General features: G+C 40.5%; 2 protein-coding genes across 2 annotated transcripts; one reads left to right on the top strand and one right to left on the bottom strand.

Moving 5' to 3' along the window:
- Positions 1-130: 130 nt before the first annotated feature.
- LOC138012908 (protein lifeguard 1-like) lies at positions 131-23,271 on the bottom strand. Its single transcript, XM_068859844.1, has 12 exons — positions 23,034-23,271; positions 22,924-22,937; positions 19,557-19,621; positions 18,991-19,044; positions 15,874-15,924; positions 15,698-15,737; positions 15,157-15,194; positions 12,243-12,288; positions 10,941-10,982; positions 5,318-5,407; positions 5,176-5,223; positions 131-3,097 (listed from the first exon to the last, which is right to left on the bottom strand). The coding sequence occupies exons 1-12, from the start codon at positions 23,107-23,109 to the stop codon at positions 2,942-2,944; spliced, it is 720 nt and encodes a 239-aa protein (XP_068715945.1). The 5' UTR covers positions 23,110-23,271; the 3' UTR covers positions 131-2,941.
- Positions 21,469-22,907, top strand: LOC138012909 (inhibitor of growth protein 5-like). The gene is made up of 3 exons (XM_068859845.1): positions 21,469-21,781; positions 21,892-22,020; positions 22,224-22,907. Exons 1-3 carry the CDS (start codon positions 21,694-21,696, stop codon positions 22,388-22,390), a joined length of 384 nt encoding a protein of 127 aa, XP_068715946.1. The 5' UTR covers positions 21,469-21,693; the 3' UTR covers positions 22,391-22,907.

Below are 23,271 nucleotides of genomic sequence, written 5' to 3'. Positions count from 1 at the left end.
TAACGCCCCAAGACGCAGTCTATACATTATAATTTGTAAGCTATTTTTCTTGTTTTGGAGTAAATCGCTCACTCTTTTTATCGCCACGCATGGAAGAGTAAAGGAAAAGGAGAGTGTTCGAGTCTGTCACTGATCGGAACGTATAACTTTTATTTAACACCATCTTCACTAACATTTTCTCTTAGAAATCTGTATACTTCATCTAAATTATACCGCAAAGGGAACGGTGGTCTCTTATGAGTTCAGTCTTCGTTTTGCTCATACTAATCGCCATCTTAGATTATTCAATTGACCTCAATTATTTGTGATGAGTATATACTGTTGTTGTTATTGTCATTACTCACGCATGAATGAAATCGCAGAGGGCGAAGGGAGTCCCTTTGCCGAGTTTGGCCTTACCGCCTGTCTTCAAGCGAAGCGTATTTAACGAAGTAATTACTGAAAGCTGATACCTGAGATCGAACGCTGCAGGTCACCAATTGAATCATTTCACAGAGTTCAATTTCTGCATCAACCAACATATTACCCAATCATTTTCCTCAGTGGATATTACCCGACGTTTATCAACACAGAATTTTACAAGCCCTTTCAAGTTCAATTTGATAATGTCCCCATTCAATTCGTGGTTTCATAAACGGCCAGAGCCACCTTGACTTTGACACTAGATTGGCGATACTTAACGATATTATTTAAATATCAAACGTGATTAAACTCAAAGCTCTCCATCTAAGAATCCTCAGCTAAAAACATTCCAGCTGAAACAAAAGCTTTTTTAACTTGAAAGTGTCACAATGAAAATATACAACTATAAGCTGCGAATATTTCTAGTGTTGTCAAATTCACAGCGTAGTTACAAATAGACAGACAAGACAGATAAGTCCTCGGAGAGCTGGATCGAGGAGAAAGTGACGTCATTTACTTACTGGCTTAAAAATGCAGTGTGTGAATTCTCTACTTTCTCAAATTCCACAATGCACCACTTTTATCCCCCAAATTTTTGCATAATCGTCGTTTGCAATTTCTCCTCGGACATGAAGACGTTCCAAGGGACATCGTAAACAATGCCCATTCAATTTTTTTTTTTTGTTTGTTTGTTTTTTTTTTTGGGGGGGGGGGGGGCGCGGGATAAAAGAGGTGCTGAGAATACGGCATAAGGACGGCGCCTACTATTGTTATTGCGCATACGTCCTGCGCATCTCGAACTACTCGGATTTCCTATCAGCGGTGCTTACTAATACAGGGATATTTTTGCGCGGTTCAAAACTACGCGGAGAGAGCAGAACTTAGCAAGTGCTCTTGGTATCCAAAAAGAAAATTGGGGGCAACCATGCATTTTTCAGAGATAATTAAGCTTCAATTTGGCAAAGAACGCCATACATTGCTTATCAAATATTGTTGATTACATTATCTTCGAAAAATGCGTGGTTACCCCCAATTTTCTTTTTGGATTTCAATAACACTTGTTAAGATCTGCTTTTCCCGCATATTCAGGAACCCGCGAAAAAAAAACCTTTGAATTAGTAGACACCGTCCTTAATTAGCATGCAAAACACGAATAGGCCACATATTTGCATATCATCCACTTTCCTTTGTCTTTATCCTGTAAACCTCTCTTTCAAGTCGAATTTTAATATATCCAAAAAGGCCTATTTGACAATCTGAAAGCCGGCTACTCTCGAGCTGCATATTAATTAAGCCGCATTCACACACTTCGTTTTTAAGGTGAGTAAATGACGTCACTTTCTCCTCGATCCAGATCGCTGAAAGCTTATGAGTCGGAACCGCACCAAGTTATGGCGGCCCATTTTTTCAATGAAAAAAAAGTCTTCCTCTTGAAATTATCACAAAGAATTTCGCCTGTTGAGCATTCAACGCAAGTACTTACGAAATGTGAAAAAAAACGAGAACTGATTTTTTTCATCGTAGCAGCAGTTTAAACTAGAAGACGTACTAATAAAAGGCGTGGTGCCTTAAACACATGCGAATGATTTGTCAATCAAAAGTGGACGCATATACAAGAGTTATGTGTTAATTTGTTCAATATAAAGGCGCCTAACGGCAATGTGTCCGTAATTATGTGATAAGACGTTAATTTGTCTGTTGTATTTTGTTGTGTTTAAATCCCCAGTCACTTTTCTCGCCCTAGTGAATATGTTTTAAGGTTTCCGTATCAGTGTTGCTGTTTGTTGAACGCCATCTTTAATCATCACTTGTGCTTGAATGATTTCCAACAAAAAAAGGATGTTTGAAGCACCACTTTGAAAGTGCGTCTTCGAGTTTAACGTTTCACCTAAACTGTATAGTACCCGGCCACTTATTTGCATTTGAATGCCTCGTTCTTCAGAGAATACCACTACAGGAACACAATAGAGTGTTTTCACTCACGTGATCAGTAACCCTGCTTTTCCACTGAAACAAAAGGAAACGTTTGCACGATAATATAGCTCAATTTCCGGAGGATTAGTTGGGGACACCAACATGGCCGCCATGACGTCACGGTATTCTGAGGTTACGCCCCAAGCTCTGCGTAATCGACACGAAATGCACAGTATTCAAGAAGAAAATTCATCAACGTTCGGTATTCGAAACTATTTGTCTCGTTCACGTCCAATTAAAACGGACACGGCAATTTTAAGTTCGCCTTAACTAGATAAAGATTATTTGAGTAAATGACGTGACAATGATGCCTCGATTTTGTTCAAACATTTGTCTGTGGCACTTAAATAGATTAAAACGAACTAAAGCTAACTCTTCGCATTTTCAAAGAAAGCATCATCACACAAGTTAAACACATTCAACCAACTTGGTCATCTACATTGGTCATCTACATCTACATGTAGTAACTCTGCAATTCCATAATTCCACTTTTCACCCCCATGGTTTATGGATTTAGCTGAAGGTTGCCGGCTTCCTAAGAGCCTGTTTCGCCTAAAATAGGACCTTAATCCCCTCGAGCTGCTGCGATGATCTGTAGAATGTACAGAAACAGGTTGACGATGTCCAGGTACAGGTTCAGCGCGGCAAAGATGTACTCCTCTGGCGAAATCGAATACATTTTGCCTCCTCCCATCATGATTTGAGTGTCATACACAAGGTACTGAAATGAAGAACACAAGAAAAGCAAGACAGTCAACGATCCATTCATCTTTAACAAAGAAATCAGTGCATCCATACAAACACTTCTTGTCCCGTATAGTCTAATTGGCCTTTTTCGATACATGAACATTCAGCTTGGAAGAGAGGTTTAGAGGACAAAGACAAAGGAAAGTGGATGAAATGTAAATATCTAGTTCACATTCATTCCAACGTGTTTCTATTGTTTGATCGCACCAAGTTGAGTATTTGAGTATATTTCGAAAATGGCCTATTGTGATCAGTTTCCCAATTACGAGTTTTTCAATTGTTAATTTCAATTAGTTTCGATCGCATTAAAATCAAAGCGAATTAACTCAAATCAAATCAAAAATTGGTTTCTGTGGAGAGGGGAAAACAGGACCACCCAACGAAAAACTTCTCGGAGCAGAGTAGAGAACCAACCAATTCATCCCACTTGTTACGTCAAGTCCGGGAATCACAACCGGGCCACGTCAATGGTGGGAGGCGAGTGCCGTCACCCTTGCGTCAGGCATGCTCCCAAGACTTGGGCACGAAGCGAAGCTTCCAAGTATCCAAACCTTCAGAATTTACCAAAACAATTATTCCATTCGCACTTGTTACATAGGAGATTGGTAATGCCCAAACTCGGTGCTACGAGCCTCGTTAGCTACTAGGGTTAGAGGCGTCTAAAGCGCGCGCAAAGAGCACACGCTAGGAACACACGCGTGGTGAGAAAGGGTCTAAGATCCCAGTAGAGAGCCTACAAACTCGACTCACATAAAACGTGGAGTTCGGGAATCGACCCCTGGGGCCCGTTTCTCGGAAGTCACGAAATTTTCCGGGTGTCACAATTCCCTCTGTATCTTAAAAAGGGCGAGGTTTTAAGTTACCATTTTTTCACAATCATTTTGCTTTTAGCGATCATAAAAAACATAACTGAAAGATCAACATTTTAAAACATGCGGATTACAAATGAGAGAAGTGATGCCCGCACTTCTCTGGACAATTTAAGGGCCCACTGACGGATTTTTCGCGCGTTGCTAAGGAAGTGAAATGTTACTTTCGGTAACTGACGTAATCATATCATGAGCTGACAAGAAAACCCACTCACAAGCAAAAGTCACCACACGAACTGTTGTTTGCTTCGAAGGTTTTTCCTCGCCCTTCCTCTCGCTCGTTCTCAGATCAACTGCGCATGCGTAAACGAACTGACTTCCGGTTTTGAGAAAAAGCTAAATTTCCAGCGGTCTTTAAATTGAATTAATTTTTTTTTACAGGGCACGTTTCACCCCCAAATACTGAATGTAGCTAAGCATTGAGTTTTTCAAATCATCTTTTTTGAAAAAGTTATGGGTATTTCAGTATCGTTTGTCTTTAAAAAGAACATTTTTCAAAGTAAAAAGAAAACCATGCTTGACTGGATGCGAAAACGAATACAAATTATCAAACCATCGATTAAATACCCAAATTGCGTAGCACGGAGACAAATTTAGAGTTTTCTTTTATTGGTCACGTGACCATGGGCGTGGCATGATGACGTCATATTTAGGGTCATTGGCTTACAAAAGTTGGAAACTGATCAAAATAATGCCAAATTCTCTCAAATTACTTAACATTACATCCTTAGCAACGCACCCCAAAAAATACGTCAGTGGGCCCTTAAGCAATAGACCATTTTCGAATTCTCACAGGCTGGACTGGATCTAGCATGGAATGGAGGCTAATGCGGGCAAATCTCTTCAAATGCAAATTAATTTGCCAGCATTAGCCTCCACTTCATGCTAGATCCAGTCCAACCGTTAGAATACGAAACTGGCCTATTGTCTCTTATTGACACCTGAAAAATTCAACTGGCTCCAATGGGATTCGAACCCCTGACCTCTGCGATGCCGGTTCATTGGTTGAGAATTTCAGTCACTTCTCTCATTCGTATATCACCTGCACTTAAAAATATGTACATTTCTTTCATTTAAGCGGACTGCAGCTTTACAAATGGCTTTTCAGGCCAGAAAGGTATCGGGGCTTTTGAGAAACGGGACCCTGGACACTACGGTGAAACGCGAGCGCTGTCCTACTTACCGCGGCGAATATCAAAGCTCCAAGACAAGCATAGACAACGGACAGCACCTGAAACAAAAAAGGCACGCAATGACTTCAGACGAGTTCATCAAACACGCTGACCTACAGGTGTACTGACCATAACGAATGTTTCTTTACTCACTCTGTTGTGAAAGAAGATCATCAAGAATCCAAAGCAAATGAGTATAATCAGAGCCACGAATAAGATTCCTCCCATCATAGTGAAGTCATACTGTAACGAGAAAGAAAAATCTAAACAATCTCATTTAATCATATTGTTCTGTGAAAAAGTCGTACTTAATCAGAAGTTCGTAACCCATAAGTCTCGATCTCCGGTGGAATGAGGCTCATCCGTTTACGGTGTTGTCTATTTTTAGAACGACTACTGCTAGATTTTGCAGGAAAAAATGTAGCAGCATTGCGTTCCGCACGCGATTTTGCATGTAGCACGTGCAATCCCTCGTGCGGCTGCTTGGCAACCTCGCTCCCGGGGTGTCCATTGTCGTCATCGACAAATAGACCCTGGGAACGCCGTTGCGCTACTTGGTTGAGCTACTTCGTTGCGGACCAATCAGGAGAGTTGCGGTCATTAGGCCCAATCTGATTGGTCATTATTTGGCGGGACCTGTATTCTAAATTTAGATAATAGAGTGACTTTCGTCCGTATGACCTTGAAAAGTGTTCGCAATTTGTTTCACGGACTAATGTTTTGCAAAATTAAAACAAACCTACTCCTTATTCCCGCCAAAGAAACTCCTAATATGGACAGTAAACTGTTTGATTGCCCAATCACGTTACTGCATTTCAAATGACGTCAAAGCGAAACTTTTCAGAAAGTTCCATGGGGAGAGGACGTTTGCATCCGCGTTCGCTTAGCCAATGAAAATTCGCGCTCGTTTGTTTTTGTCCGATAAGCCAATTAAATGTTGTGCATTGTTGTTTACGTTCTGTTTTTATGTTTATTTTCAAGGTCCTTTGAAAGTCGCCCCACTAGAAACTGATATGCCAAGACCAAACGAGAGAGATCGAGACTTCTGACTTGATTTTACTATTTTTAGTGTTTTTACTGTATACAATTAGGTTCCGCACAAGAATTGTTCAATGTCTCGAACACTTCAATGTTGAACGTAGATAGATAGATAGCTAGATAGATAGCTTTATTAAAAATCCATTGCAGCCAAAAGGCTGAATTTCGGACCTGTACAAATGTTTACTTGATACTAAATACAAAAAAGATGAAAAACTAAATAAAAAAGGCTAAAAATACTAAAAAAAACTATTTATGTATACTATTATATATATTATACGTGAAGAATTTTTAAGAAATAGCCGCGTTGTACATGATAAAACTATTCTTTAGTCTATTTGTTCTGCAAAAAGGTACGTTAAAAGCGCGCTTTCTCCTTAAGGCTACAGTACTAAGATTACGTGACGGCAAAAGGCCATGTAATTTGTGGCAGCTGTTGTCTTTGATTTCATTGAACAGGCGCTCCGTCAGCAATTGGCGCCGTTGGTAGAGGGTGGCAATATTGCATTCTTTAAGAGCTTCTTGGTAGCCTAAATCTGGGAAAATTATTCTAAGTGCACTACGCTGAATGTTCTCTAGCTCTTCCGAGAGATACTTAGGTAGACCATTGTGGAAAACTTGGCAAGCATATTCAGACAGGGGCCGGATACACGTAGTATAAAAACAAACTAGCTGCGCAGGATACGTAAACTTTTAGACGCATCACTTTTGAACTGGTAAGCCACGGCTTCTACAAATTCAAATCGCAAACGCAAACCAATTCACAACTGAAGACGATCGTTGGACCATCAAAACATATCTTGTCAAAACTGGAAAGTGATTTGTTATTTTTTTTTTTTTTAATTTAAATAGTTCCGAGTGCTTTCCTCAAGACCCTTCGTGCTCCATAAGGAGACGTCAGGGTGCTAACTTCGCATCTTGCGGATTTGAATCATACTCAGCGAAGCCTTTAAGACATTGTAGTATTTCTAAGAGGCCACTAAGGCCAGAAACTCGAGCAACACTAAGAGTCGCTATTACACACACGACCACACAAAAACACACTCTCGCCAAGTCACCTGGAGTCTTGGATGAACGCTAGGCTTAGATAAATTCTGCTGGTAAAAGGGCTTCTTCTGCCCGGCGGCAGTGCTCTCGAAAATCAGTTAGACCCTTCTCACTCAATGTTCAAACAAAAGGTTTTGCACGCCTAGACTCTCATTCAGCGTACGTGAAGCTAGAAGTGCAAGGACAATGCAAAGACAAAGCCTTTATTCCCCACGGACTCCAAAATGGCCGACCGGTGAATTCTGCTCGAAATTGTACTCGGACACCTAAATTCTGCTCAAAGTCTGCTCGGTGCGCCCACAATATTTTTGGCCTTTGGCATTTATATTTTCCTTAATATGGAAGGGAGCCCGGGCCTAATCCCTAATATTGATTACGTGTTCATTATATAAAGCTAAACTAAGGTATCACTTCATTATATTGGTCGAAACGGTGAATATTTTATTGGGATCTTACAAAAGAAGGAACAGGCAACAAATGCACAAAGATTGCGTCTCTCTATCTTTCCTTCTCTCTCTTGGCTTGGCCTCGCCAAGGTTAGATTAGGAAGAATGTCCACGTTTTCTGCAGGCCCGCTCGTGGCTGACGAGGCCGATCTGATACAGGCACATTCTGTTGCACTGACCCAAAAGTGAAGGTCTGGTCGGGGTTTGGGTTGGATGGAGTGGAGGCGGCCCTGGTCTTTCTCCTCAGTTGTTTTTCTTCCAGAGCTTCACGACGGGTGGTTTCAAAGTTATTGGCGGCCTTGTAGACAGTCTGGCGCCAGCCGTTGCGCTCTGCAGCCTCAGTGGTCCACTGGTTGGGGTCTATGTGGCAGGACTTGAGGGACTTCTTTAGGCAGTCCTTGAACCTTTTCTTTGGGACTTCTCTGTCTCTGTGGCCAGATGAGAGCTCGCCATACAAGAAGATCTCTGGTAGGCGATGGTCTTCCATCCTTGAGACATGGCCTGCCCAACGAAGTTGGTATTTCAGGAAAGTGGCTTCGATGCTGGTGACCTCGGCCTGTTCCAGAACCTCGACACTGGTGACGAAGTCGCTCCAGTGGATGACAACGCTGATGGAAGCGCTCGAGGAGTCTGATGTGGGCCCGGTAGGTCACCCATGCCTCGGAGCCGTAGGGAAGGGAGGTGAGAACAACCGCTCGGTAGACAAGGATCTTGATTTTGTTCTTCAGGTTCTTGTTATCCCACACCCTTTTGTACAGTGTACCAATGGCACTGTTTGTTTTAGTAAGCCTGGTGTCTGATGAGATGGTACAGCCTGACTTCAGCTCGGTTTCGCCGATGGTGATGATGGGCGGATGGTGGAGCAGGCTGGTGGAGAACCTCCCTCTTCTTGAGGCTGACCTTGCGGCCGAAAAGCTGAGCAGCGTCTGCAAGCCGTGATGCGCCGCAGGGCTCTCTCTGTGTGGGTGACAAGAGCAGCATCGTCTGCGAAGAGAAGGTCCCGGATCAGGCTCTCCTGGGTCTTGGTCTGGGCTTGAAACCGCCGTAGGTTGAACAGGCTACCGTCCAGATGGTACCTGACATACACCCCCTCCTCGTCATTCAAGTCTTCAGTGGCTTGCTTCAGCATCATACTGAAGAAGAAGCTGAAGATAGTCGGTGCCAGGACACAAACCTGCTTCCGGCTGTTGGAGATGAGGAAGGGCTCGGACAGGTCGCCGGTGAGTCTGATCTGGCCGCGTTGGTCTTCATGCACCTGGATCACCATCTCAAGGAAATTGGGGGGACAGCCAAGGCGCTCGAGGTTCAGCCAGAGGCCTTTCCTGCTGACGGTGTCAAAGGACTTGGTGAGGTCTACAAACGTTTTGTACAGTCCTTTGTTTTATTCGCGGCAATTTTCTTGTAATTGCCGGAGGATGAACACCTTGTCCGTTGTGCCTCTGTTTGATCTGAAGCCGCACTGGCTTTCAGGGAGATTTTCTGCAGCAATGGTTGGTACGAGCCTGTTGAGCAGGATCCTGGTCAGGACTTTTCCGGCAATGGACAAAAGGGTGATCCCTCGATAGTTTGAGCAGTCTGACTTCTCTCCCGTGTCCTTGTACAGAGTGATGATGACTGCATCGCGGAGGTCTTGAGGGAGCTTGCCCTCTTCCCAGCAACTCAGCTTATTCTGTTCCCAGTGTAGGACCTCCATGCTTCCAGATCTCTGGTGGAATACTGTAAACTCCAGCAGCTTTGCAGGACTTGAGTTGATCGATGGCTTTCAACGTTTCCTCGAGGGTTGGTGGTTTGTCAAGTTCCACTTTGGTTGGTAGCTGTGGAATGCGGAGAATCGCAGAGTCCTGGACATTGCGGTTTGCACTGAAGAGTGTTTGAAAGTGTTCAGACCAGCGGGTGAAGATGGAGGCCTAGTCTTTGAGGTGCTCCTGACTGTCGGAGCTGTGCAAGGGACTCTGGACTTGGTGTGTGGGGCCATACACAGCTTTCAAAGCTTCGTAGAACCTTCAATAGTCACCGTAGTCCGCACACAGCTGAGTCTTCCGGGCCAGGTGCTCCTACCAGTCGTTCTGGATCTCCTGAGGCCTGAGCTGAAGGACGTTGAAGGACGCTGCAGGCTCGACGGAAGCTGGCTTTCTTCTCGGGAAAGGAGGGCTGTGCTAGGTGTGTCTGGTGGGCTGACCTCTCTCTTCCTGGCTAGCAGTTCTTGTATCTCGGTGTCACTTTCGTCAAACCAGTCCTTACTATTCTCTTTGGTGTAACCAAGAACTTCTGATGTCTTCACGATGGCGGTCTTCGACTTGACCCACTGAGATTCTGGGGAGGCTTCGTTTGCACAGGCGGGTTCGTAAAGCTGCTGCAGATCTGCCTGGAATCTTGCTTCCACTTCATGTACGCCGAGAAAGCCAACATTGATTTTCTTCCTGATTGGACCTCTCGTTTTCGGTTTTGGATTGAACTGGAGTTTGAGTTTACAGGGGACGAGGCGATGGTCTGTATGGCACTCAGCACTGAGAATAACTCTAGTGTGTAGGACGTCTTTCTGGTCTTGTTGTCACACTGGTATGTAGTCGAGTAGGTGCCAGTGTCTTGATCGGGGATGCATCCTGTTTGTCTTCAAGCTGTCTCTCTGCTGGAAGATGGTGTTGGTGACGGTGAGTTGGTGTTCAGTGCAGACCTCAAGTAGTAGGCGCCCGTTGTCATTGCAGTTTCCAACGCTGTGTCTGCCGAAAACGCCTTTCCAGGCTTCAGAATCTCGGCCTACCTGGCATTCAAGTCACCAAAGAACAAGACCTTGTCATCTGGCAGGGTGCCCTGCAAGAGTATGCGAAGGTCGCTGTAAAACTTGTCCTTTTCTGCAGGATCAGCCTCCTGGAGCGTTGGGGCATAAACACTGAAGAGTGCGAGGTGTTGTTTGTTGTTGATTGGAAGGCGCATGTACATGACTCGGACTCCGAGTGGCCGGTGGGTAGGGTTTCAAGTTTGGAAGCGATGGAGTTCTTCACCATGAACCCAACCCCTGATTGACGTCTCACTACGAATGTTATGCACATAATTAGCGCGACCGATTTTCCATTATTCCTCTCAAATTCTGCTCAAAAGTGCCTTATTTTGCAGGCACAATGTTCGCCCCAAAAATCGCTTATTCTGCTCGAAATTCTGCCGGCAGAACTTATCCAAGCCTGATGTGCGCGCGAACACTGCCGGCAGACATAATCCTTTACTACTATCACTCGCTAACTCCTTACCTTTGTTTGAAAGGCAAAGATAGTAATGGCGAGAACAACAACCTTTCACAAAGAAAAATAAAACTTTGTTAATATTAGATTTAGTCAGAGCTACCAAAGTGTCGTACTTGAGTGATTTACTACACAGAAATTTCATGCGAATCAGTTGCTCTCAGTTCAAGGAAATTAATTGTTTTTCTGTTGGCTAATTCAGAATATTTCAAAAAAGGGGAACTGCACCCTTGGATATTTGTGACGAATTTATTAATAATTCGTGAGGGTGACATTCTCGTCCCAGAGTCCACTTTTCTATTGGTCAGCACCAAGAACACGGATGCTGGCCACAGCCGAAAATATGCGCAGTCGCGGTAATGGTATTATATAAATGCTCTTAACGTCGACGACCGTTATTGTTTCAAATTTCTGAGAATGCGCGGAAGAGCCGGAAGTCCGTGATTCATGGCCTTCCTGCTTTGGCTGTGGCCAATTGGTCTGTGTTCTTGGGGCTGACCAAAAGAAAAGCGGACTCTGGGGACAAAAATGTGTTTACTAATTTTGGGTTGGTCGGTCAGAATAAAACAAACCAACAATCAAAAAGAAAATCAGAATCATTCTTGACAAAACCAATTATTTCAAGCTGCAGAAAAGGTCGATTGGCAGTGGGCAGAAGCGAGGATAGAGCTCTTCTGTGGAAGAGTGTGATCTTTACTCTGGGGTTGCAGTTGAAATTGAGAATCTCCACACACAAAACCAATGTTTATATTTTTGATTTAAACCTTCCTTTTTTAAAAACTCAAAAATATGGGTCGATCGGACAACAGTAAAAATAGACAAAAACGGGGACAACATTATACAACACTCTCCTGATTACTCAATAAAATTACTCTATCGCTGTTTCCATAGCAACTTCCGTAACCTCTCCCGCAATCCCATAACCTTTTTTCTGCAACTGCCATTGACCAATCAGAAATGCGATATTCTGTTAGAGCGAGTTTCAATCGAGTGTCGTAAAACCAAAACCAAAGTAATAACTTTGGCCAATCAAAAAGGATGGAGACAATCCAGTAAACCAATCAAGACTCGAAGTATTTACACGTAGCCGACACAAAGCGCGGGAAAATGTGCACGCGCAAGCCACGATTGGTTTTGCTTTCACTTCTGATTGGTTGAAAAAATGGCGCGAGAACTTTCAACCAATCACTGAGTGAAGTAAATGCAAAACCAAAGCAATTCGCTAATTACTTTCGACACTCAATTGAAAACCGCACTAAGTATAATAAACAAATTTAACCTCCAAGAGTACATGTAGGGACGATAACTTACTGCTGTTATTCCAACAGCCATCAGGACTTCCTCTTTGTCGTACACACTGCATTTCAAAAATCAAAAACGCTTGGAATGTCAGGAAAGTGTTACAGACGGACAAATGTACACGCAGACGATCGAAAAGAGTCTACGTTGCTACAGCACACAAGAAAGATTGAAAAATGATCATGCCAGCTTTCAAACAAAGATCTTCTACAGGAAACGTTAACTAGGAACAAAAAAATATTGCCATTTGATATTAAAGAGTGAACTTAAAGCAAACAAGAGCGACATATCAATATCCTTACTCAACGACTTGTTATTTCTATCTACAACATTCAGGGATTGAGTTATAGAAGGTAATATAAAATATAGAATGAAAAACGGGTACTGTTATGATGGATTAAGAATTCTTAAGCTTTACAAGCTGGTATTTGTTTACAAAGTGAACTTTGATCAGCATGTCATGCTGACGGTTTTGGTGGTCTTTCATGGTTAAGAAAACTTCAAAGAAGTTTTTGCCATCTGTTTTTACAACAAGAACTTGTCAGCTGCAGGCCCATGAACAACTAGATAAAATCCTCATGATACATGTACAGTACTATGGCCATGGAAACGGAATACTGTATTTCGTAGACTGGACTGGACTGGACTGGACTTGTAAAACGAGGACTAGTAAAACGCGGACTTGTAAAACACGGACTTGTAAAACGCGGACTTTTAAACCCCCCAAAAATGCTTTATTAACACGATCACCTGCTAATTAAAGAACCTGTCAATTGAAAGAAGAGGTATCAAAACTCCTAACATTAATATATACAATACAAATCCTTCTGCAAATAAGATTCATAATCTAATTTAATGTCATTGTAATCTGTATCATATGATATTGTTAAGTGATAGTTGTATCTAGAAATAAACGTGATTGTATTGTGGGTGTTTAATAGCAGTATCGCGATCTTCTTATAGTTTTGCCTATGCGCGAGCCATCAATATTTCGTGGTATTGCCGTCTCACTTTTGCGGCCTGTGATTGGTTCTAATGTTGAAATTGACGTCGTTGCACTGAATTGGGTTGCTGACGTACGCAAACAAATACGTTTTGCAGGTAGAAAGAATTGAAATTTCAATCAGGCGCGGGTTGATTAGTTTACAGTTTTATTTATCCTTATAAATGATGGATTGCGATACAAAACTATTTGCGATTTTGAGACGGCAATACCACATTATATTGGGTTCGCTTCGCGACTCCACCCAATACCGAATACATTTTTTCCCAACTAGCCGTCAATACAATGTGGTATTGCAGTCTCAAAATCGCAATTTGTTTTTAATATTGTAAAGTAACAATCCCAGATACTACAGTTCAACGGCATCAATAACAATAGAAAAGCCGTGTAGTTTTTTAATCTGATGCTTTCAAGGCGTTTTACAAGTCCGCGTTTTACGAATCCACATTTTACAAGTCCTCATTTTACAAGTCCACGTTTTACTAGACCACGTTTTATTAGTCCAGTGCAGTCCAGTCCAGTCAAGTCCAGTCCACGAAATACAGTATGCCCATGGAAACCACACATCACTGTAAAGGATGGTTTGTATGGTTATGTGCAACAAGATAAGAATACACCATTACCACAATTTTGTGCCATGTTTAAAAGACCGAGCATCATTGTTTTATCTGGTTTAAAATCACGAGGCACTAGCCTAGTGTTTTAGACCCAATAAAACATGTGCTGCAAGTTTTTTGAATGGCTTCAAAAGCATTCCACTGTGTCCCTTGCGAGTCCGAACAAAGGTTCAAATTGTAAGAGGAGGACATACATGTAGGCAATGATACATGAAAAACAAGCTATGCCTTATTAGTATGCTTTACATAACGAACTCTAATGAGCAGTGTTCTTTTGCGTTTAGAGCTCACGCACATGACATTTTATCAGTGTTTTGATAGGCTGATAGGCTCATGAATTATTGATGAGTTTTTGATTTGAAGATTCAGGTAAATGTTTTAGCCTCTTACAGATTTAACTCCTAGGGCCCTGCCCATTTCTCGAAAATCCCGAAAAGCCATTTGTGAAACTGTCGGCCTCTTGTTTTGAAAAGCCGATCTTTTAATATGTTTTCAAGCTAACTAAAAGAAACATGTCCATGAAGTTTGACGACTTAAATCCTCTCCGTTCTTGAGATACAAAGGGAATTGTGGCAGCCGAAATAGGCCCAAAGGTTTCGGGACTTTTGAGAAACAGGCCACTGGACCGAGTTGTTCAAAGTCTGGATAACTTTACCCAGTCACTATACAGAGTAACCATTATATAAAAAGAAAAGTTTTCCTACATACCGACCTACACTTACAGCATATGCCTTATTCGCACCAAACCGTAACCATGTTTTGAAGATGTTTAGTGAGACACGGTTTCTTAGAGTTAAGTGTTTTCTTTTTATATCACGTAGCCACATTTAGCACAGATCAAAGCACATATCGAAAGTCACCTGAATCTCATGTAGAAGCCAATCCTACAATTTTGTGACTACTTTTCACTTTGTTAAACCCAGATTAATTTGACACCCAAACTGGCCTGAACCAGCCTGTCTAACGTCAGACGATTTTGCTCATCAAAGGGGAACCTCCCGGAGTCAATGGGTTAAACATGCCTTGCTGGTGTGAATGGGGTAATTTAGAAGTGCTTAGAGTGTGAATATTCATGGTTACATGAGAAAATCTTGAAATCTTTGCAGAGTTAACTGTCGGACGATGACTTAGATATCTAGTCTTTGAACAACAGGGGCCAGATCTCCAATGGCAGATGATATTACTCATCGATGGGAACCCCTCCCCCAACCCCCCTTAACGGGAAAAAAACTGAACACTCGTATCTAAAAGAGCAATAAATGATACTAAGAGACCATAATTATAATAAAAAAACTTTCATAATAACCTTGAAACAGCACCAAGAAGGTAGCCTTCACAAAGTGTCTGCAAACATAGATAACAAATATTGCAAATTTGTAAGTTAAAGAAAGGATTTAATTGGTGCACTTTTCTAGGATTTAAAGAAATAATGTTTACCTTATAAACCCATTTATTCCCTTCTAAAAACACCTCACTCATAGATTGGACTCTCAACTGCCTAATGGCAGACAATAGCCTAGGAGAATTATTCTCCTTGGCCATCTAACCACCCTGGTCAAGATTATTCCCTATCCCTGTATGGGCCCATTTCCGTCCTTAAGGGTAATGATCCCGAAGATGGGTTACATGAGAATAACAAAAGTACTTAAAATTACACCCTAACAGATATCTTTGAAAGAAATGTGCTAGGATCTTTTCTCTCTTTCATCAATAGATCTTTGTCCACTAAAAAATTAACCCTAAAACAGTCACTTCAAGATTTTATTCAGTCTAACACAATCTTGATGATTTTCCTTGTCAATGAGGAACCCCCATAGGGCTATGGGGGTGAAATGCTTAATACTTACAAAAATCGACAGAAAGATCAAGTTCGTTGGAAACTTCCGCCTACAAAACAAAAGCAATTTACAGAAAACACCTTAGAATCACAGTTCTTCCTTAGATAGCCTAACCAATATTAAATGTCATTAATGCAAAGGAATAGCCAAAAATAAGACTTGTGACCATTGATGACAAGCCCTACCTAACACCTTCACAGCAAGCCATTGCAATCATGGTGACAAAGGTAACAGCTCTGAAAACAAATTGCAAAGAAATCAGGGTTATGAGAGATGTACTGTACACAAGTTATTTATTAAGTAGAATCAAAGATCGATTTAAAAAAGATTTTAAAAGAAAAATTAATTTAATATGTTAATTTCACAGTGATGTCATGAGGTTGTCGAAGAGTTACGTAACATTTTTATTGTTATTTTCCTTTTGCAAGGAATCAAATAAGATGACAGACATAAGTGCTTAGAAGTCTCAAGATAGCCATCTATGGGTGAGACTGAAAAAGAAACAGACCTTTATGGCTTGTAAATTTGACCATAATGAATGGAAGCAAAATCTTAATAAGTAGTTTCTTTGATATTGAATTTAAGTAATAAATATCAGCGATAAAAAAGATTGAACGACGGTTTGACCATCTCCGAGGTCATTTTCAAGCTCAAATAAAATACAAAAAATCAGCAAAATTTAAAACTTAAATTTAAAAGCAATTTAAGTACTAGATGATAAAGAGGACAAAATTTAATAACAGCTGTTACAGATAATTACACGCATATATAAAGTCATAGCCAAAGGTGTAACAGCTTTCAATTGCATCACTGTAAATTGTTGACTGTAACTGGAGAGTCCAAATTACACGGCATTTGTGAACAGACCAAGAGTGAAAGCTTGGAGGCATAAATGTTGTGGTGATGTCTTAAAACAGGGGTCACATACACAAATTCAATCCATATAATTACAAATTTAATACACAACAAATGCAGTTACACATATCTCTTATGATGGACCCACACTACATGTTGAAAGAGAAAAAGCACCAGTTGTCAGACCATGGAGGGTGGCAACATAATCCACAACCTCCAGATACGATCGCTGTTGCTCTACCAACTGAGCCACAAAGTCACTTTGCCATTGGACTTATAATAGTAAAGCAAAAGAGTAACAAAAACTGGAGATAATAAAAATGTTTTAAAAAATACAAAAAGAAAATGTTGGCTAGTTGGTCTAATTTGCACATAAACAAAAGAATGATTGACTGGCCGCCATTTATGAATGCAGACTGTCAACTGAAGGTAATATAGACTGAATTCATAAATGGCAGCAAATAAATCATTCTTTGGTTTTTATGTGCAAAATTGACCAACTAGCCAGTTGTTCTAAAGTAACATTTCTTTCGTATATGTATTTTAATTAGTTCATGCTGATAAGACTAACAGGTCTAAATAGCACAAGGACAAAAGAATAATTTTTTCACTGCCATTTACAAAATTGATGTGGTATATATTGATAGGAAAAACAGCATCTTCGACCGAGTAACGGAGTCTGATATGCGACATGAGTTAGACGTCAAACTTAATTTGCAGAATTTAATTCATCAGACCAGTCAAACTATGTAATGTCACATTAATTAACAGTGCTTCTGATAGGACGCGGAAAAAAATTAAAGATTATGCGGAAATTTTTGGCCATATTATGCATAAACATGCGTTGATTATGCAGAAATTACACCGGATTATGCGGAAATTTAAACATTTATAGAACTAATAATTAGGCCCGTCCAATGTATTTACACGCTTATGGTAAATCAGGACTCGAAATTGCGACCACTACAGTCGCTTTTTCCCTTTGCGATCGAGATATCTGGCCGAGTCGCCAATTTGCGACCAGCATTCACCGTTAAAATAAAAGGGTTAGTAATCAGCATTTTGCTGAAACTTTCGCTAAAAGAAATAAAGTGATAAAAATATATTTTGTTTCTTGTCATGAATTTTGTTTCAATTTGGAGATATGGCGCAAAATTGTGATGTGGTTGAACCACGATCCATTCCCTTGATCATTCACCATTTTCAGCGGTTTTTTACACATACATATTGCGGGCTCTTTGTTTTGTACAACTTCATCGCAATGATTGTCCCTACTTTTTCCCCTACTTTACCAGAGTTACAAATGATGCAATTTAATTTGCTACTATAACTTGCGGCTAAATTTTCATACCTTGTATCTTTTTTAAAAATTTCGAGCCTAGGGTATGTTATGAAAACGGTTTAACTAGAATCCAGGCTCGTTCCCAAAAAATGAGTGGAAACTACTTACGAACTTTCATCTTGCGAACGAAATGGCGTGTTTTCTTCAATGTTCAGGAAAATAAGCGTTTCAAAATAGTCAATCTCTTTGGCTTTTATGTTTGTGAGGATGATATGCAGCTGCTTTATCACTAATATCAGGCATTTCTTCAGTTTTATGCGGAAAATATTGTAATTATGCGGGGGATGCAGATTTTAGGGGATTATGCGGATCCGCACCGCCGCATCCTATCAGATGCCATGAAAACAGCCTTATAAATCAATTTCACAGAAGTCAACGACCCACTGTTAACTAAATTCATCACAATTCAATTTGGCAAATCAACTCAGTTTTAAAAGCAATTTGATAATGAGCAATACTTTGCCAGTTCTTTGAGTAGAATTAATATACATGAAGGTGGGACCCAATATGTTAAACTTTACTTTCTTTTAATAATAAAGTTACAATGAGAACAGGTTTTTTCCCATCTATTTCTCCTATCGACACGAAGGCCACATTTAATTTCAACCAATGATAACTGTTAGTAGTGTGAACATAATAACTATGCATTTGATTCGCCCCATGTGAGATTCGACATATAGAACCACTGTCAAAGACCACTGTCATATTAAATTATTTGGGTTGACTCAAATACAAGTAAGATTCGGCACACTAGTGTGAATTATGCAAAGTTTGAAATGGGCCTGAATCCAATTTCCACTTCAAAGTCTCTAATCAACAATACTTCAATCAGGAGTGTGCCATGCAATCAAGTGTTACACACACTATTCATTATCCATAGTCTTGTACAGAAACTTTAATTTAAAGTAACGAATTTCTTTGCCCAAGCTGGCCTAATACTCCACTGGTCAATGATGAAAGTTTGCATGAGCAAATATTTAAATCCAACAGGAAAATGCATTCTGACCAGTGCTCCAAAGGCAGACTACCACATTAAAATAATTTTTAGACAAAGGCGAAAATATCACTTAGTTGTTAAATATATCTGGATCCGGTGTTTACTTACAAAGCTCCGTAAAACAATCCTACATGATGGGCTGCATACTCCCGAACAGGCTCACTGTACAAAAAAGGACAAGTAGTTGGAACTAATATCAAAAGATTTCTGTTTTTTTTCTTGTTGAAGCATTGAACTGGCTTCCATCAACAATAAAAATGAAACTGCATTGTGCCCTCATGCAATTAAGGAATAATTTTGCTCTTTTTTTTTTTCAAATACAAATGAAATCAATCCTTAATTGCCTATGCAATTACATGTACAACAGACCATATTACCATTGTAGCTAAGTTACATGTACCTGGCCTAAGAATGGAAGCAAGGCTGCCGGTGACCCTGCTTTGATACAAACCTTTGTGCTTTTCTAAATATGTTAATGTAAGCAGGCAGGTACATGATACAGGCAGCGAGGTCTGTTTCAATACAAGGTCACCAGCAACCTCGCAGCCATTCATAGGCTAGGTTAGTGACTACTGAGCAAACAACTGTAAAATGGCCTACTGACCAAGTTTTCCCCTCCAGATATGAAGGAGGAGAAATTTGAAAACAGATGTTTGCATTGCGTCTGTACCCACCAATACAGGAAGAAGGAAATGAATGCTATCGTGACCACCAACTGGCAGAGAAGTATACTGTAAACCTAAAAGATATTAAATAAATTATGTCACTTATTATTTTGATTGGGGTGGGGGGGGGGGGGAAATTTAGGGTTAGAAAGATTTAAAATCAACACGCCCTACCCGTTCTAAGCCAACCTAATGTTTCCAGGGTCTCTCTTCTTTGCTTCCCTTGTAGTTGGGGAAAGGGACCCTGGTTGCAGCTGGTCACATGGCTCCCAAAATCTGGGAGCTTTTCCAAATGCGTGTTAGGGGAGGGGTGGCAGTGTAGGCCTTGTCATCATTCGTCACACAATTGAGTTTGTGGCCAGACAACCATCAAAATGTTTCGCGGCAAGGTATTTTATGTACTACTCATGGAATTTTACGTCAAAGGCAAAAAGTTGTTGTCTAATTGATTGGATGGAACAGAAAGCAAACTCATGTTGTTCGAATCACTCATGCTTGTGTAAAAGTAAGCAGTCAAATTGACTCAAAGAATGCTTAATAGTTTGCAAAGAAAAGAAAGTTTTGCCGTGCAAGAAAGCAAGTGAAACGTTTATCCATGGGAAACAAATATGTTTGGCGATCGATCAGTCGGTGTCATGTTTATGTTACATATGAACCTCAAACCAAACTGCATGAATAATATTTAACATGTGCAGGCATTTTTTTTTTGTTCTTTGATTTTCATTTTTCTTTCAAATGTTAAACAAACTCATTCCTAAGTCGCAAGCTTGTACAGTGAGTAGACAATTTTGACTAAATTTGCGTAAATTGTCATTGTTATGTTTTTAATGCACACATCACATGCACTGCAAGCTCTGCGTGTGACGGAAAGCCAACAAAAATATAAGGGTTTGTATATGGGAATCCCAATAAAAGACCTGAGAAGAAAATTATACGAAAAATTCTAAATTAAAAAGCTAACCTTATTGCCATTGTGGGTCACTTCCTTCTTGTGTGGTTATTTTTTTTCAGATTCAACGCAATTTCAATTCCTCAGTTGTCAACCGTTATCCAACCCAAGGAATTGAGATCGTGTCGAATCTGGACTACACAACAAATTAATGGGGAAATATGTATTAAAAAATTGTGTGTGTGACCAGAAACGAGTTTTTGTGTTTTCGTTGCACGCAATGAAATTATATCCAGTCATCGTATGACTTGGTAACACATCTAACTGGGCTAATTTCTCCCACTATTGCTGAGAAAAAGTATGAAATATTTTAAAATACCACAGTAGAAACTTGTATAGCATCTGTTTACTGGCTTTGATTGTGGTCAACCCTTTCAACAACAGTTTTAAATGTGAACAACTATTCTACGAGCACACTTAACCATATGGTTGAATCACAAAATGGGACTTCAGACTTATGACTACAGAATTGAACTAGATGTTGACCAAGATATTGTAACATAAAATATCCCTGAGATACTGTGAATTTTACAGGAAATAGGCAAAAATTCCTTGAGCAAAGTGTCTTATCTATTTAAAAAATGCCTTTTCAAACAAATTGAATACAAGTTGAAGGATCAAAATATAACGGAAACCCTACGCAACTGGAAAAATGTTTGTCAGAGAGTGCCACGTGATCAGCCCCAAACAGGGTCCCTTTCCTCAAAAAGGGAGGCACAGAAGAGAGACCCTGGAAACGAAGTCGGTTTCATACAGACGAAGTCAAATGTTTCACGACAAACCAGAAATGTTGGGAAAAAGACCTGACAACTTCAATGATGTCGCTTGCTTCGACACAAGCATTTAAAAAAATGAATTATAAAGCTTTAAATTAATTAATACACTTATTTACGTAACCTTACCAGAGAATAAATGTATTAAATACTTATGGACTAGTCATTTGCTTCCCCCAGCCCCCCCCCCCCCCGACCCCCGGGGATAGTGGGGACATATGGGGAAATTACTAGGGCAATTACGCGAGATTACGCCACAATTACACCTCTAGGGGGTAGAGAAATTACAAGATTTTCGTTCCTCTGCCCTACCCCTCTGGGGACATACAGGGGGAAATATCGGGGAATTCTTACCTAGGAGGACTGGGACTGAAAAGAAACGAAGAGCAATGGTAATGATTATTTTCACACGTGCAAAATCAATATGGCGGCGGGAGAAGTGAAAAAGGCAAGACTTTGCTTTGTGGTTTTAATGTATCGCATTTTAGCACTATTTTTATGTCATGAATCAGGTATTCAATTATTTGCCTATTGTTTTATTGGTGTTTGGAACTCATTTACATCAAAATAATTTTTAATCCCAAACAGTGATTGCTATGCTTATTCATAAATATTTCCACAGGATGTGAAATAGAAAATTGCAAAAAGAAAGGTACCCTCACCTGCATTGATTGTCAAGACAGATTCTGCTTGAGCTGTGTAGGTCTTGCTCACCCCCCACCAATGGAATGGAAATGCCCCCAGTGCCAAGGTAGGAAAAATTGTCTTTTTCTCCATTGCTTGACCTGTTTAAGTTTTGGTCCACTTTCCCATAACTGGAAGGGATATCGTAGCTCTTCCTAGAAGCCACGACCGCATTTTGGTGATAAAAATGCAAAGTTTAAAGAGGAACACAGGAAAAATGTTGAATCTTTCATAGTATGCTGATAAAAAGTATAAATTTTGTAATCTTAGATGAAGAAACACTATATTGCATATGTCAACAAGGAGAGTATGGCTTGATGGACGGATGCGATGGAAGTGAATGCAGGCATGAGTGGTTCCATCTCCAGTGTGTGGGACTTAAGAGGACACCCCCAGAGGAAGTCTGGTTTTGCCCAGAGTGCAAACTACAGCAGTAAAAAATAAAAGAACAGCAATCATGTCTAAACGTTTTCTTTATTGCTCGCTTATTCCTGTCTTGTTTCTATCCAGTTGTTTTTTTTTTTTTGTTTTTTTTTTTTATTCCTTATATAGTTCATGTGGCACACACAAATGGCAAGAACTGTATATTGTGGTAATCTCCCTAACGTCTCCTTGATGACTCACAATCTTTTAGGAACAAAGGGGTGGGGGGAATTACGTGTGTTTGTCTGCTCTAGTTCCCAGTGGAAAATACACCTACTTTACAACCATTCAAATGTAATTTCCCTACCCATCCCCGGGGGTCAAGGGGTGGGGGAAACAAATGACTAGTGCATTAAACATCTTAAAACGAAATGGTCACAGTAGTACGATTTCAAGTGTGGATGACAAATTCAGGCATAGCATTAAGCTTAACCTAAAAAGTGGTCACCGGGCAACTTATGCTGACAGCTGTTTTTTACCTTAATTTCACCATAGACTGAAGCTTAAGCTTATCACTTTCGACCGCTCAAAGAAAAACTCCTCTTACCTTTCGGATAAATCCTGCAATATTGAGAGAAAAAATTGCACATTCAAACCAGTTGTTTCACTTTCAGTGGCGATAAAGGAAAATTACACACTTTGGTTATTCAAGGTTACCTGCGCGGATTGAGACGTCACTAAAAGCCATCGTATTATCGAATGGACCAGGATCGGCCGAGCCATATTCGTACATCTTGAAGTCGTTTTCGCTAGTTTGAACCCTTGCACTAAAATACAATTTGAAAGCCTCTTAGGAAAGAGACTTGGTCTTCTTCAAATTACGGTTAGAATCGTTCGACAACTTTTCCCAGAAAACAGGATTGAAAAGAAGAGATAACCTTAACGAATGACATCA

This window comes from Montipora foliosa, chromosome 8 (genome assembly GCF_036669935.1).
Source record: "Montipora foliosa isolate CH-2021 chromosome 8, ASM3666993v2, whole genome shotgun sequence".
Classification (NCBI taxonomy): domain Eukaryota; kingdom Metazoa; phylum Cnidaria; class Anthozoa; order Scleractinia; family Acroporidae; genus Montipora; species Montipora foliosa.
This window is presented reverse-complemented; position numbering and strand designations above follow the sequence as displayed.